The 13,468-nt window shown below is 44.5% G+C and overlaps 1 protein-coding gene across 1 annotated transcript in view; it reads left to right on the forward strand.

Annotated features, from left to right (window-relative positions):
- The first annotated feature begins 2,949 nt into the window (after positions 1-2,949).
- Positions 2,950-13,468, forward strand: part of CACNG1 (calcium voltage-gated channel auxiliary subunit gamma 1) — a 32,135-nt gene continuing 21,616 nt past the window's right edge. The window contains exon 1 of the mRNA XM_035104015.2: positions 2,950-3,362. Within this exon, the coding sequence (XP_034959906.1) occupies positions 3,119-3,362 (244 nt within the window). The 5' untranslated portion in view covers positions 2,950-3,118. The remainder of the gene's footprint in view (positions 3,363-13,468) is intronic.

Below are 13,468 nucleotides of genomic sequence, written 5' to 3' on the forward strand. Positions count from 1 at the left end.
TCAAGTGAGAGATACACTGCTCAGTTCAAGAAAGAGGTGTGCACTTCTGGGAATGGGCCAATGTACACATTCCATACATGAGTCACATGAATCCCATAGTACCGATGTCAGTGCCAATTAGCTGATTTGTCATAGGGAGCACATGGCAAAACAAATATCCCTAAATGATGCTAGTCAGTAAACCAAGTGATTTGCTAAAAGAACATGGAAATCTCTCAATTGTTGCAGGCCAATCTGGTCAGTGTGGAAATGGTTTTATTGTTTTCAAATCAGTCATAGTCTAGAGTCAGCAAAATCCACCCATTGAGTTGTCCTACGGGAATTTTTATTAAGTCTTTGTGGCTTCAGTAATGAAGGAAAAATCTCGAATCACAAATGCCAACAGCTCACAACTAAAGCATCAGATTAAAACCTGTTTGAATAATCTCACACATGTATGTAATTCTGTCTTTAATCCAGTTTTCTCCCAAAACTGTACCTAGGAAACTTGCAGAGTGTATACCCCTTATTGTTTTGGATTGTTACAAAACTCCAGGTGATTCCTTCTGGAATCAGTTAAAATGTATTACTGAACAATTTGTAATGAGTTATTTTACACGGTTTGGGAATATAAACAAATATTTTGAGCAAGTACATTATTACCTTTGGTACCATTATAAAATACAAACATATCCCTTCTTGGGCTCTGCACCCCACCCCAGAGATGTTCTCTTAATCTCTGCTCATCAGTTTTCTGTTGATATAGTCATTCTAGCCTGTCTCAGTGCCTCCTGTGTGACATTTTTAGATTTAAGGATGACTTCTGAAAGAGCCAGTGTGGTGTAGTGGTTAAGAGCAGTAGACCTGTAATCTGGTGAACCACATTTGCGTCCCCGCTCCTCCACATGCACCTGCTTGGGCTAGTCACACTTCTCTGGATGTTTTGGACTACAATTCCCATCTTCCCCAACCACTGGTCCTGTTAGCTAGGGATCATGGGAGTTGCAGGCCAAAACATCTGGAGGGCCGCAGTTTGGGGATGCTGTCCTAGGCTCAGTTAGGTCACACCCTCTCACCTCCAGGGAAGAAGGAAATGAAGCTTCCTTTGCTTATTCTCTTCCAGCAAGTGAAACTGACCTGGCAACATGACTGGGCTTGATCACTTCAAGCCCAGACCACATGTTCAGAAACATTTTTCTGTATTTTGTAAGCCCAAGATTTCTGCCTGTGTTCTTTTTGCTGCTGCATGGAATAACACATGAATCTGACCTTTGGAGTTTGTAAGTAAAGTATTTTACCTTACTAATGATGTGGTCTGTTCATGGTGAGAAAGATAAAAAGGAGAAATTCTGTAAGCAGACTAAACAGAATATAAAAGGTTTACATTTAAAAGCTTATAATTCCCACGCTTCACTGTCACTACATATTTTGTAATTTTAAAGCTCTGTTGGGACTCTCTTACTGGAGAATGTGGTTAGCCCCACACCTTGGAGCTAGGAATCCAACCAATTCTTTTATTAATTAACAGACATGGGATATCTATTTTCCACCCCACACAGAGCCCACCTTGAGACTCATAGCAGGAGTTTGAGTTTTGAAATGGGAACAGTTTTTCCTGTCTTGTGGAGAGCTCTTAGATCGTCAAGGCAATTTCTCACAATTTGCGTGACATCTTTTCTGTGAGTGAGATGTGGGGGGGGGGAGATATGCTTGCTGCAATTAAGCTTTTTCTTCTTCTTTGTACCTTTTCCTTCCTTTTATCTAAAATCACAGTCAGCCCAGCCAACACTTCATGCTTTCTTATGTGTACTGAAAGCATAATCCAGCTGAAATGAAAGAGCTGAGTCATAGGCATTGTTGCTTTCTACAGCAGTCTTGGTGGTGTAGGAATGGTGGGGTCCCTGTCCTCCGTCCCCCGTCCCCCACCCCCGTTACTAGTTCTCCTGCACTAGATGAAGATGGAAATTAACTGGCTTATTTGATGTTTAATTGTGGTGATGATTATTTATTTCACTTACTTACTTACTTACCACATTTATATACTACCTTTCATCCAAGGCAGTTTACAATTTGTACTACTAAAACAAACAAGAGTGCTAACTATAGGACAATAGTTTTCTCATGAATGATATACACTCTATGGTTTGGGCTTCTCCTCTCCTGCCTCCCCTCAGGGTCTTAAGAAGGTGAGAGTGGGATCACCCAAGCATTTCTCTCAGGACACTGCCTGTAACTTCAGGAGGTAATGATATCTATGCTACCTGATTCCTCTTATGCATTCCCTTAGGTTTTTATTAATTCATTTTTAATTTATTTATTTATTTTGAAGAACTGGAAGCAGAGGGAGCATGAAGATGGATTTCAAGGCTGCATTGCCACGTGACTGAAATCTGTTGCAACCCCTAAAGAGAATGAGACCTGAGTAGGGCGGGCATGACCTGTGAGCCCAACCCCACATTTTGCACAGCAGCTTGGGGAAGGGCAATGGAGCTATGCAGACTTGCAGCAGTTCGGGGATTTCCAGTCTCTTTCGTGACTCACTGCTGCTCCCTAGGAATACCAGAAGCACAATAAACTGTGCAAAAATTAGCGTGCACACACACACACCATGCAAGAGTCCAACCTTTGAATGCAGATTCCTAGTGCTGAATCTGGATTAAATTGACCGAGAAGCATTATATGATATAAATCTTTGTAGTAGTAGTAGTAGCAGAGTGTATGCGTCATCCTGGCACAGAGCTATAGAGGTGACTATTCATTGCACAAGTCGGCTTCAAGTCAGCCTGTGGAATTCGCAACACAAATCCCAGCAGGCATGGGGCCGTACGTAACCTGAGCAGAGCCGCTTACTTCACTCATTCTGCGCATTAATAGAAGCCTCACTCACACCACCAAGTCTAGTCATCTAAAACCCCTGATATATCTCAACAGCTGTAGGTATGGCTGGCAGCCTGTCTTTCCCAGCCCCCAACTTGCTCCACTTTGGCATCGCAGGACTCACATTTCAAAATGCTTTCAGACACCAAGACTTTGGAACACTCCTCAGATATAACTCAGTCTTCCTTGCCACTAGCAGCTGACAATCCAGAAGTAAGCGGTAGCCACAGCATTAACTTATCTAGGCATAGGTTTTCCAAGCATGGCTGAAGTCAAGACTTGCAAAGTCTTGGTGACTTTTGCTATTATTTTGATAGGCGCCGCTTTAATGTTTACAGCCGTGGTGACGGATCATTGGGCTGTGCTGAGTCCTAAGGTGGAGGAGTACAATGCTACCTGCGAGGCAGCTCACTTTGGACTATGGCGGATCTGTACAAAGCGGATCTTCATGAAAGAAAATGAGACGGACAAGGAGAAGGGTTGTGGGCCAATAAGCCTGCCAGGAGGTATGTGTCTCTGCTCACTAAATAACCACCTTGACAACGCGTTGTAGACTATATTACAACATTGAGCCAGATATGTTTTAGAAAGTTAAACAGTGTTCTGGGAAAATGGAATCAGCACCACCTATTTTCTTTCCAAATTAGCCCAGTCATTTTCTTCATGCTCCCTTGAAATTCAATCTGCTGCTTTGGCATATATTGTATAAATCCTTACTCCTGTGCTCATCAACTAGCCTTTATTTTTGTAAACCACTTTGAGGTTATTTACAATCTAGTGGTGCATAAATTTTATTAAATAAACAAACAAATTGCAAAGGGGAATCAGTAGGGGAGGCAGAAGATGAGAGATATTTTCTCCTGGTTCTTTGGTAGTATGAGTTCAGTGAATCTAGTCTTACAGAGCTGGCATAAATCCTTATTCAAGAAATTATAACAAGGGCTTGGTCTCCATAAAAACTCCAGTATATCAAACCCAGCACGGGCATCGAAGAACTATGTCAAAGGTACAAAGTTAACCTATACTTAGAAGTTAACATCAATAAGTTTGATTACATAGCAGGAAAACACAGGACCATAAGCCATGGATCATTTCACTGCAGGGTAACCATTCAATTTTTGGGGGATGTGAGTGGCGCTGTGGTCTAAACCACTGAGCCTAGGGCTTGCTGATCAGAAGGCCGGCAGTTCGAATCCCCGTGATGGGGTGAGCTCCCGTTGCTCGGTCCCAGCTCCTGCCAACCTAGCAGTTCGAAAGCACATCAAAGTGCAAGTAGATAAATAGGTACCGCTACAGCGGGAAGGTAAACAGCGTTTCCGTGTGCTGCTCTGGTTCGCCAGAAATGGTTTTGTCATGCTGGCCACATGACCTGGAAGCTTTGACAGGCCAATCACCAGACAGCATTATGACATCAGGGTGCTGCCCACATGTCAAAGTTGGGGTGGGGTGCGGAGATAACTATATATCCCACTGGGCCAAAAGTGTTCCCCACCCCTGCCATTAATAGTTTGATACCAGGTTACCTGAAAGACCTCCTTCTCTCGTAGGTAGAAGCTTAAATATCCTCTTTGAAAGCCCTGCTCTGGGAGTCCTCACTTAATTAAGTGAGGTGGGCAACCATCAGTGAGAAAACCATTTCAGTAGTGGCAGCTGGCTATTGTTGGAACAGCCTTGCCATGGAGGCTCACCTAGCCATACTTCTGTGGCCTTTTCAGCAACTTCCTAGCCACCCACACATTGTAAATAACTTGCAACCTCTGCTTTTGCTTTTAAATTATGGGGTTATGGTGAATTCCTTTTTTTTTTTTTTTGTATTTATGCACCCCCTCGCCATTTTAAAAGTTTTATGTTTTACTTTACTTTGCTTTATTATTATTATTCATTGTAAGTCACCCAGAGAACTGGGCAACATACAAATGCCATTGATAAATAATGCTTCCACTCCCTTTGCGCCTTTGTGAATTCATTTTCTCAATTCGCTGTCCGGAAGGAGCAGCGGTGTCAAAGCAGAATGAATAAAGATGCTATAGTTTCTGGAAACAGGAGCCAAGGAAGCATTGCCCCTGTGGCAGTCTGTGCATGATGGGAAACGATACCATGCTATGGGGAAATATTGTGAAAAGAGAAGCCTAGAGATTTGGGAACGCGTCAGGAAGTGGGATATTCAAGCACTGGGTAAGGCGGTTGCATGCAAAGGAAAAGCTTCCTTTCCCTTTCATGGAAGTGTAGGAAAGATTATTTCAGCAGGTGTGTGTATCTTTTACCCATGCATTACAAGCTGCTACACCTGCCAAGACTCCCTCTCCTACACAACTATAAAAGGTGCCAAAGCTCTGTCTTCCTTTTGCATCAGGGATTGTAAAGTGTTTTGCTCAGGGCCATGACAACGTAGATGCAGCCCTTTTCTTAGCCTCTTGAAAGCTGGGACATGTGATCCAATGCTCCTTTTGAAACTGAACAGCACCTTGCAGAGATAGCTGTGACAAAAACAAGAAGCAAAACTCTGGCAGGGATCACCACGCTGCTCCCTCTGCCCTGCCCCCCTGCCTTCTTTGGAGCCCAGCCACAGACATTGATATGTTAGCCTTTTAGTAAAATAACCATCGTTACATAGAGTACCTATCATCTTGTTTCATTCAGTAATTCTGATCACGGTTTGCATTGCCTTGGGAGGCAGGTAACGCACATCCTATCAATGCGAGATGTTTATAATCCTGGCAAAATGTATAGATCCAAGGCACACTCTCCTTTGAAATGTTGTGGCATTTATCATATGAAATTTATTGATGGGTATATTATTTATTGCTTTTATAACCTGCTTTCGTTAAAGGGCCCCAAGGAACAACCATTTTGCGCACATTCAAAGCATGCATGTCTCTGCATGCGCAGGCTGTTTTCAGAAATGGAAGAGGGCGGAACAGGCGTGGAACAGGGCGGGGCGGGCTTATGTGTGCTCCGCCAAAGCACGCAATGACCAGGAACGCAACCCCCGTGCAAATCGACGGTTGCCTGTACATATAACATTAAAACAATAGCTAACAATATCCTTAAAGGCTAAAACATGTTTATAGCAGTTGAGATGGCTGCAGGTAAATAAGCAAAACAAACCCTACCATTTCAACACCAAACCTCAGCCCTCCCCAAAAGCCTGTGCTAAGAGATGCATTTTAATCAGCTAACAAAATGCCAGTAATGTTGCTGAATGATTCACCTTAGAAGCAAGGTAATGCTATAGGCAAGGGGCCACCACAGAGAAGGTCCTATCACGCCCCCTAGTCCTTACTCACTAGCAGAGTGATCTTAATGCCTCGGCAGGTTGATTCAGGGGGAGGCATTCATTCAAGGATTTTAGACCAAGTAAGTCATCATACTTACCTTGAACCAGACCCAGAAGATAATTACCAACTGGCACAATTCCTTTAAAACAGACTTCTCTTTCCCTACTACTACAGGCATAGTCAGCTGATTCAAAACTTTCTGCTCCATCAATTGACACACCCTCCTTCCCAGCTTACATCTGATGCCTTTTTATGGTCTTGCCAGGTTTAGAACTGGTCTGGATGTTGTTGTTTTTATTATTACTACCATTGCCGATACTGACCCAGCATCTGACTCAGGCTCCAGTCCTGTGATGTGATTTCTGAAACCTAGAAATTTGTGCCTGAGATTGAGCTGGAGATGCTGGCTTTATTAGACCACTCACAGGTGGCTTGAGGGAATATCCCACAGCACCTCTTCCTTCTTCTATCGAACTTACGAAGACTACAGCTGGCCTCCATAGCACTCATCACAAGTGCTCTGCAAGATCTCACTGGAAGCCGCTACTTCTGCACGACCCCAGTAAGCGAGGCTTCGGCAGGGTGGCAGCGCCGCAGGGGTTGGGGCAAAGGGGTGGAGGCAGGGACAACCCATTCCTGTTCTGCCTCTGGTGAAATGGGATGGGCCACACCCAATATAAGAGAACAGCAGTTCATTTCAGACTATTTCAATTGTAAGTTCCATGGAAGGGGAAAGAGAGCTGCAGTAAAACATATTTTGTCAAAGCTGAGCACATTACTGAAGCTGGCATTGCGTTACTAAATCAATCAAAGTAGAGACAACTGTTTCATTATGATAACCTAGCAACAAGAAGAACAAAACACACAACCTCGTTTAAAACAACCAACCTCTTGCCTGGAATTATGTGGCCTCTAATGTGACCAGGGACTGGTAGGAACTTTTTAAAAAAAACAAAACAAAAAACACAACTGTTGAGATAATTGCATGGTTTCCGATTCATGGTTTAACATTGCCTTTTCCATTGTTTGTACGCCTCTGATTAGCGAGAGAAAGCTAGTCAGAAGACAAATTGAAAGCTTGCAATTTGCTGGCTGGAGAGCTAACAGATGATTGCAAAGCTTTCAGCACTTTAATTTAATTTTGCAAAGCACTAGATGCCTCGATAGCACTATAAAAATAATAAAGGATAATCATTGGGAGTAATAAATTACTGTGTCAGCCATTCAGAAGAAATGCGAGAATTTCTGAGAGTCTCAGATGACAGGAAGCAGAGGGGGGCGGACCCAGAGTGGTTATTTACAACCCAGTTTAGTAAAATCCCAAGAATGCCCATCAAACCTCTCTACAGACATGCCTCCCCCCACCCCCAGTCTCAGTTAGGCACCATAAATTCTAGTCACACTGCTCTGACTTAACTCACGATCTCTATAATTGTCTATTTGTTTGCTATGCACATTTGAAAGGCAGCAGAGGGCTGTGTATAACTCAGCTATGTTCTATCCGTGCTGGCATATGCTGACATCCATCACAGGCAGCAAATACACTTGGGCTGCACTGGTTATGAATCTGTTTTATTAAGACAGCTGGTTATTTATGGGCTTTAAATTTAACCAGCAATGTGCAGTGGAGGTAGGTTTGTGTGCTTTACCCAAGCTCGCTTTTTGCAGAAAGGGAAAAAGAAAGTACCTGTATTTCAGGTAGGCTTCAAGCAAGCCTTATGCTGAAATGTGTTGGCAAACCAAACCACTAACCACTAAGTGGTACCTCTGGTTATGAACACTTCAGGTTACGAGCTCCGCTAACCCAGAAGTAGCTGCTCCTGGTTGCGAACATTGCCCCAGGATGCGATCGGAAATCGTGTGCTGGAGTTGCGCGCGCAGCGGGAGGCCTCATTAGTGAAAGCGCACCTCAGGATAAGAACAGTTTCAGCTTAAGAACGGACCTCCGGAACAAATTAAGTTCGTAACCAGACGTACCACTGTATATTGTAAACATGATCTAACAGTAAATAAACAAAGGTCCATCAATATGCATTTTAATAGCAAAGCAAGCCACTTTAACAGGAAAGAAGAGTGTATTTTAAGAAGGCAATACTCCTTCTCACAGAGAACCTTAATTAAGTAACAATGCAGTTTGTCACCTTGAAATTGCTAGGGCATCCCTATTTTCATCAGAGAAATACAGTGGTACCTCGGGTTGCAGACGCTTCAGGCTACAGACGCTTTGGGTTACAGACTCCACTAACCCAGAAATAGTACCTCAGGTTAAGAACTTTGCTTCAGGATGAGAACTGAAATTGCATGGTGGCGGCGCAGCAGCAGCGGCAGGCCCCATTAGCTAAAGTGGTACCTTAGGTTAAGAACAGTTTCAGGTTAAGAACGGACCTCCAGAACGAATTAAGTTCTTAACCCGAGGTTCCACTGTATTGGGATGTGCCTGTTTTCATCAGACAAACATTGGAGGGTATGCTCCTACAGTATTACTAGCGGTGGTAATACAGCATTGCCCTATTTTCACTTAGCAAATGTTCCTTTGATATCAACCCCTTCAATAATGTATTAATCAATACTCAGTTCTATTGACTATTTGTGAACATTTCTGTTATTGGGGGTTGGGGGAATGGGTGACTACAGCACTGGATGTTTGTTCCTTTCCAAGGAAGCAATTTTCCAAATCTCAACTCAAAAGTAAATATTTTGGATGTTCATTTCCCCTCCCCTCAAAAACTTAGGAAACAAGTGAAGTGGAGTTGGATACAACCCAACTGATCTTAACATGGGATCCAGCCTCCCCTTTCCAATTAGAAGTGAGTTGGTGAAATGTCAGGGTGTTTATTGGCACAATACTGAGTTGCTGAATAACTGAGTTGTTGAATGGCAGAATTATCCCATCACTTTTCGAACTGCAAAAGTGATGGGAAATTGCCCTGGAAAGTGTGGAATAATAACCAATAGCTGGCAATGCAAAGTTCCATGCAAACATTATCAAAATGATTGCTCAATAAACAGGTGATGTTGTATATCCTCAGTGCACATTTTGTGCATACATATCAATATGAATACTCAATGAACAGCTGGTCTGGGAGCTCCTTTCAGCAAATCAAGATATGCTCTTTCCAAATGATGCTTTCTTCTTTTTTTCCAGTGGCAATAGCAATTTGCATTCCAACAAATAAAGAGCTCAGTAGATACAACCCAGGTTTTTCTGTCACCTGTCTAGATGCTGTGTAGAAGCTTTAATGGGATGAGCCCCAGCAGCAGGAAACCAAGGTGCAGTTTTAGTTCTGTATTCTGACCAGCTTTTATTTCATTAACATGGATGTGTTTTTGTTTTAAAGATTTTGTAACTCGTCCTGAGATCCGCGGATAATAGACAAGCTAAAATTACTCTAAAATAAATGAATAAATAAAATTTGCTCCCGGGGAAATGAGAAAGAAGGTTTGCACATAGCCATGACTCAGAAATCACCAGCAGTCAATTCTGAAAGGAAAGGAAAGGAAAGGAAAGGAAAGGAAAGGAAAGGAAAGGAAAGGAAAGGAAAGGAAAGGAAAGGAAAGGAAAGGAAAGAGTCCATAGCTCTACAGCCATAACCTGGGGAACTTTACACAAACAATTCCATCTGGGCCTCTTGTTTTTCAAATGGCAGCCCCCTCTGCCCAGCACAAGTTGAAAAATAGTTTTTGGTGTGGCAAATAATGTAAGCAAGGTGCATAGAAAGACCTGGTTAATATGTGCAAACCCCTAGAGCTGTTATAGGATAGTGGCTAAGAATCACAGAGCTAGAAGGGACCCTGGGGATCATCTGGTCCATACAGGGATCAAACTTGCAGCCTTGGCATTATCAGCACCACGCTCTAACCAACTGAGCTATCCAGAAGGTCACAGACTAAGCAACACGTCAGGAAGGCTTCGAGTCTCATCTCTGCTGTGATGAGTGGCCACTTTTTCTCATCTTCAGTTTCTGCATCTACAATATGGGTGATGCACATTTACCTTACATGGTTGTTGTGAGAATTGCAGCTAGAGAATGCATGTAAATTGTTTTGATCACTTGAAAGCACTACAGTCATACCTCGGTTTGAGACCGCAATTCGTTCCGGGGAGCCGGTCGCTCCCCGAGTATGTCGTAAATGGAGCGGCTCTTCTGTGTGTGCGCGAAGCGCCGATAGATCGCTTCTGCACATCTGCGTGCCGCAGAACCCAGATGTAAACACTTCCGGGTCTACGGCGGTCGCAAACCGATCGGTCGCAAACCACAGCTGTCGCAAACCGAGGTATGACTGTATAGCGATATTAAGAATTAAGGAGTGCTTCGAGTTATGATCCATGCATGCCAAGGTGATGTGCGATTAGATGTTGATGTTTCTTAGGAATTCCATGCCTTGAATGGGCTTTGGTATGAGCTCATTTGGGAAACAGTGGGCTTTTTACAGGGCTAAAACCATCTCCAGAGTCACCAGCTATGTAGCTTTTTTGCACCATTTTCGAATCATGGCGAATATATATATATATATGCACACACACAAACACACATAGACTCTATCTACAGACAGAAGTTGTCTCAGCACTGGTGACTGATCTACAAGTGTCCTGCTCATGTGGATCATGTGGACCCAGCTTGCCAATTTCCATGCATACACCAAGGCCCTGTACAACTATGAATCACAGCCCCGTGTACTTACTAAATAGGCAGTAAAACAAATGACAAGATAGCAGCCCAGTATAAAAGGATTTGCACAACTGGTTCAGATCACTGCAGAGATCGTACTCTGTCTGTCTTTCATCCTCTGACAACTCACTGCACAAAATAGGATCAGCACAGTGGTACCTCGAGTTACAGATGCTTCAGGTTACAGACGCTTCAGGTTACAGACTCCGCTAACCCAGAAATAGTACCTCGAGTTAATAACTTTGCTTCAGGATGAGAGCAGAAATCACACGGCGGCGGCAGCAGGAGGCCCCATTAGCTAAAGTGGTACCTCAGGTTAAGAACAGTTTCAGGTTAAGAACGGACCTCTGGAACGAATTAAGTTCTTAACTCGAGGTACCACTGTATAGGCTTGTGGTGATCCAGCTCTGTGATTCGTTTAGCCTTGTAAACTTGGATAATATTCCTAGTGGCAACAAAGAGCAACAGTGTATGGAAAGTTTCCATCCATTAAGAAATATATTCCCTAACGGGGGCATAACACAACAAGCATTTTTTTAAAAAAAAAACCCCCACATACACATCATTTTTAGCACTGGTAGAAACCGAAGTGTCTTCATTCTGATGAGCAATAAGCGATTCTGTTCAAGAAGGTGGTATTCCCAAGTGTAGTGAGTCACACTGAAAGTGTCTTCATAACAAAAGCAGGTTTATTCTACGACTATTTTTCTAAACCTATCAGTCAGGCGTTCAGGATTGTTCTGCTCATTTCGCCAGAACAAATGCAAATTCATAATAACCCTATTAATGCTCATGATGGAGCAGGGACATAGCAAGGTGCCGTGACACCCAGGGCGGCAAATTGCCATGCCCCCAGGGGGCGCGGCCTCGCTACGTAACGACGCATGCATCGCTACATAACGACGCATGCGTGTTACGTAATGACGCATGCATCATTACGTGGCTGGGTATCGCCGCCCCCCGCACCTCCAAAGCCGCGCGCCTCCAGCTACAAAACTCCAGGTAGAAAGCCTGCTCAGCTAGCCTAGCCCGCCCCTCACCTCCTCCCAGGGCCCCAGCCCAGCCCCCAGCCCGGCAGCCTCAGGGAAAAAAAATACAAAAGAAAGCCACAGGCGCACCGGCCCGCAGAGCGAGATCTCGGGCACGGCTTTTGAGGCGCCAATCGCAGGGCGGGGGCGCGGCCCCAAGTGCCACCCCCCCCTCCAGCAGGCCCCCGTGTGGCGCCCAAAACATCACTCGGCCGGCGCACCTGCAGCTTTCTTTTGTTTTTGTTTTTCTCCGAGGATGCCATGCAGAGGCGAGGGGCAGGGTCGCGGCCCCAAGTGACACCCCCTCCAGGGTGGTGCCGGGGTGTACCGCCCCCCCGTCCCCACTTGCTCCACCCCTGTGATGGAGCAGTGTTTGCCTGCCCTAGTCTTAAACTGTAGGCTTCACTCTTTAACTTCAGAATGTGGGAACCTGGCCCTGATACATTGCAGCTTCCAGTGAACTATAATATTATTGACTGGCAAGATTAAGAGACTGCATGGTAATGTAAGTACGTACTCTAATTCGAAGTGTGTAGAATAATACTTATTCCCCCTTGTAACTACCTTGGTCCAAGGATCATAGAGTTGATCATAGAACCATAGAGGGTTGGAAGGGACCCCAAGAGTCATCTGCTCCAAACCCCTGCACTGCATAAATCTCAACTAGACTTGGTACGAGACAGTAAACAAGGGTGTAATTTAATATTCAAATAGAGGAGAGTAAGTACTATTGAACCCAATGGGGCTTAAATCTGAGTAGATATGTATAGGATTGCACTGAGTAGGGACATGAAGGATTGCACTTAGGTTGGTGTCTCCAATAACACACATACCAATAAAAATCTAATTCATAGCTGCCATAGCTGCCAAGTTATCCCTTTTTTTAAGGGATTTTCCATTATGCTGAATAGGCTTCCTCGCAAGAAATGGGAAAACTTCACTTGGCAGCTATGTTCTAATTATGATCCTAATTTTGGAACAGTCTCTGTTCCTGAGATTGTAGAGGATGCCTTTGAGGTTTTGAAATGCTGGTGAAGATAACATGTCATGACTTCCGGTAATGGTGCGCTAGCGAGCGGGTCGGAAGACGGACCGCTCCGAACATCGCGGAGCTTAAACTGCAGACATCGGTGTTTTAGAGGGGGGGAAAGCGCCTGAACCCCCTCCTAGATAAAAGGTGAGGGCACGGAGCCCTTCCCAGAGGAGAAAAGCGGCGACCTTACGGCAGAAACTCAGCGGCGGCACCCCTTGAGGTGGAGAGCCGCGGAGAGGAGCCTTCGCTACGGCGGCAGCAACAGTATCGGCTGCTAGCTACAAAGTGTCTGCAGGCGCGGCGCCCGAGAACTCGCCCAGCCAGCACCAGAACTCTTCGACGGAGAACGGAAAGGAGATACCGACCCGTGAGTTTAAACAAGGATTGTTCGAGAGGGCTTAAACGCGATCGCGGGCGGGGGACCAAGTCGAAGAAACTCGCAACGCACCGCTATTAAACTTGCGAGTGACAGCCCCGTGCTTACACAAGGAAACGAAGGGACATGTTAATACAGACTATAGATCAATAAGTCCTAATTGTTGAGGGGGAAGGACTGGCGGGAATTCCTTTGCTTAAGACCTAATTGGCAGGGAAACTTTGCCC

The sequence above is a fragment of the Zootoca vivipara genome, chromosome 2 (assembly GCF_963506605.1).
Source record: "Zootoca vivipara chromosome 2, rZooViv1.1, whole genome shotgun sequence".
Lineage (NCBI taxonomy): Eukaryota > Metazoa > Chordata > Lepidosauria > Squamata > Lacertidae > Zootoca > Zootoca vivipara.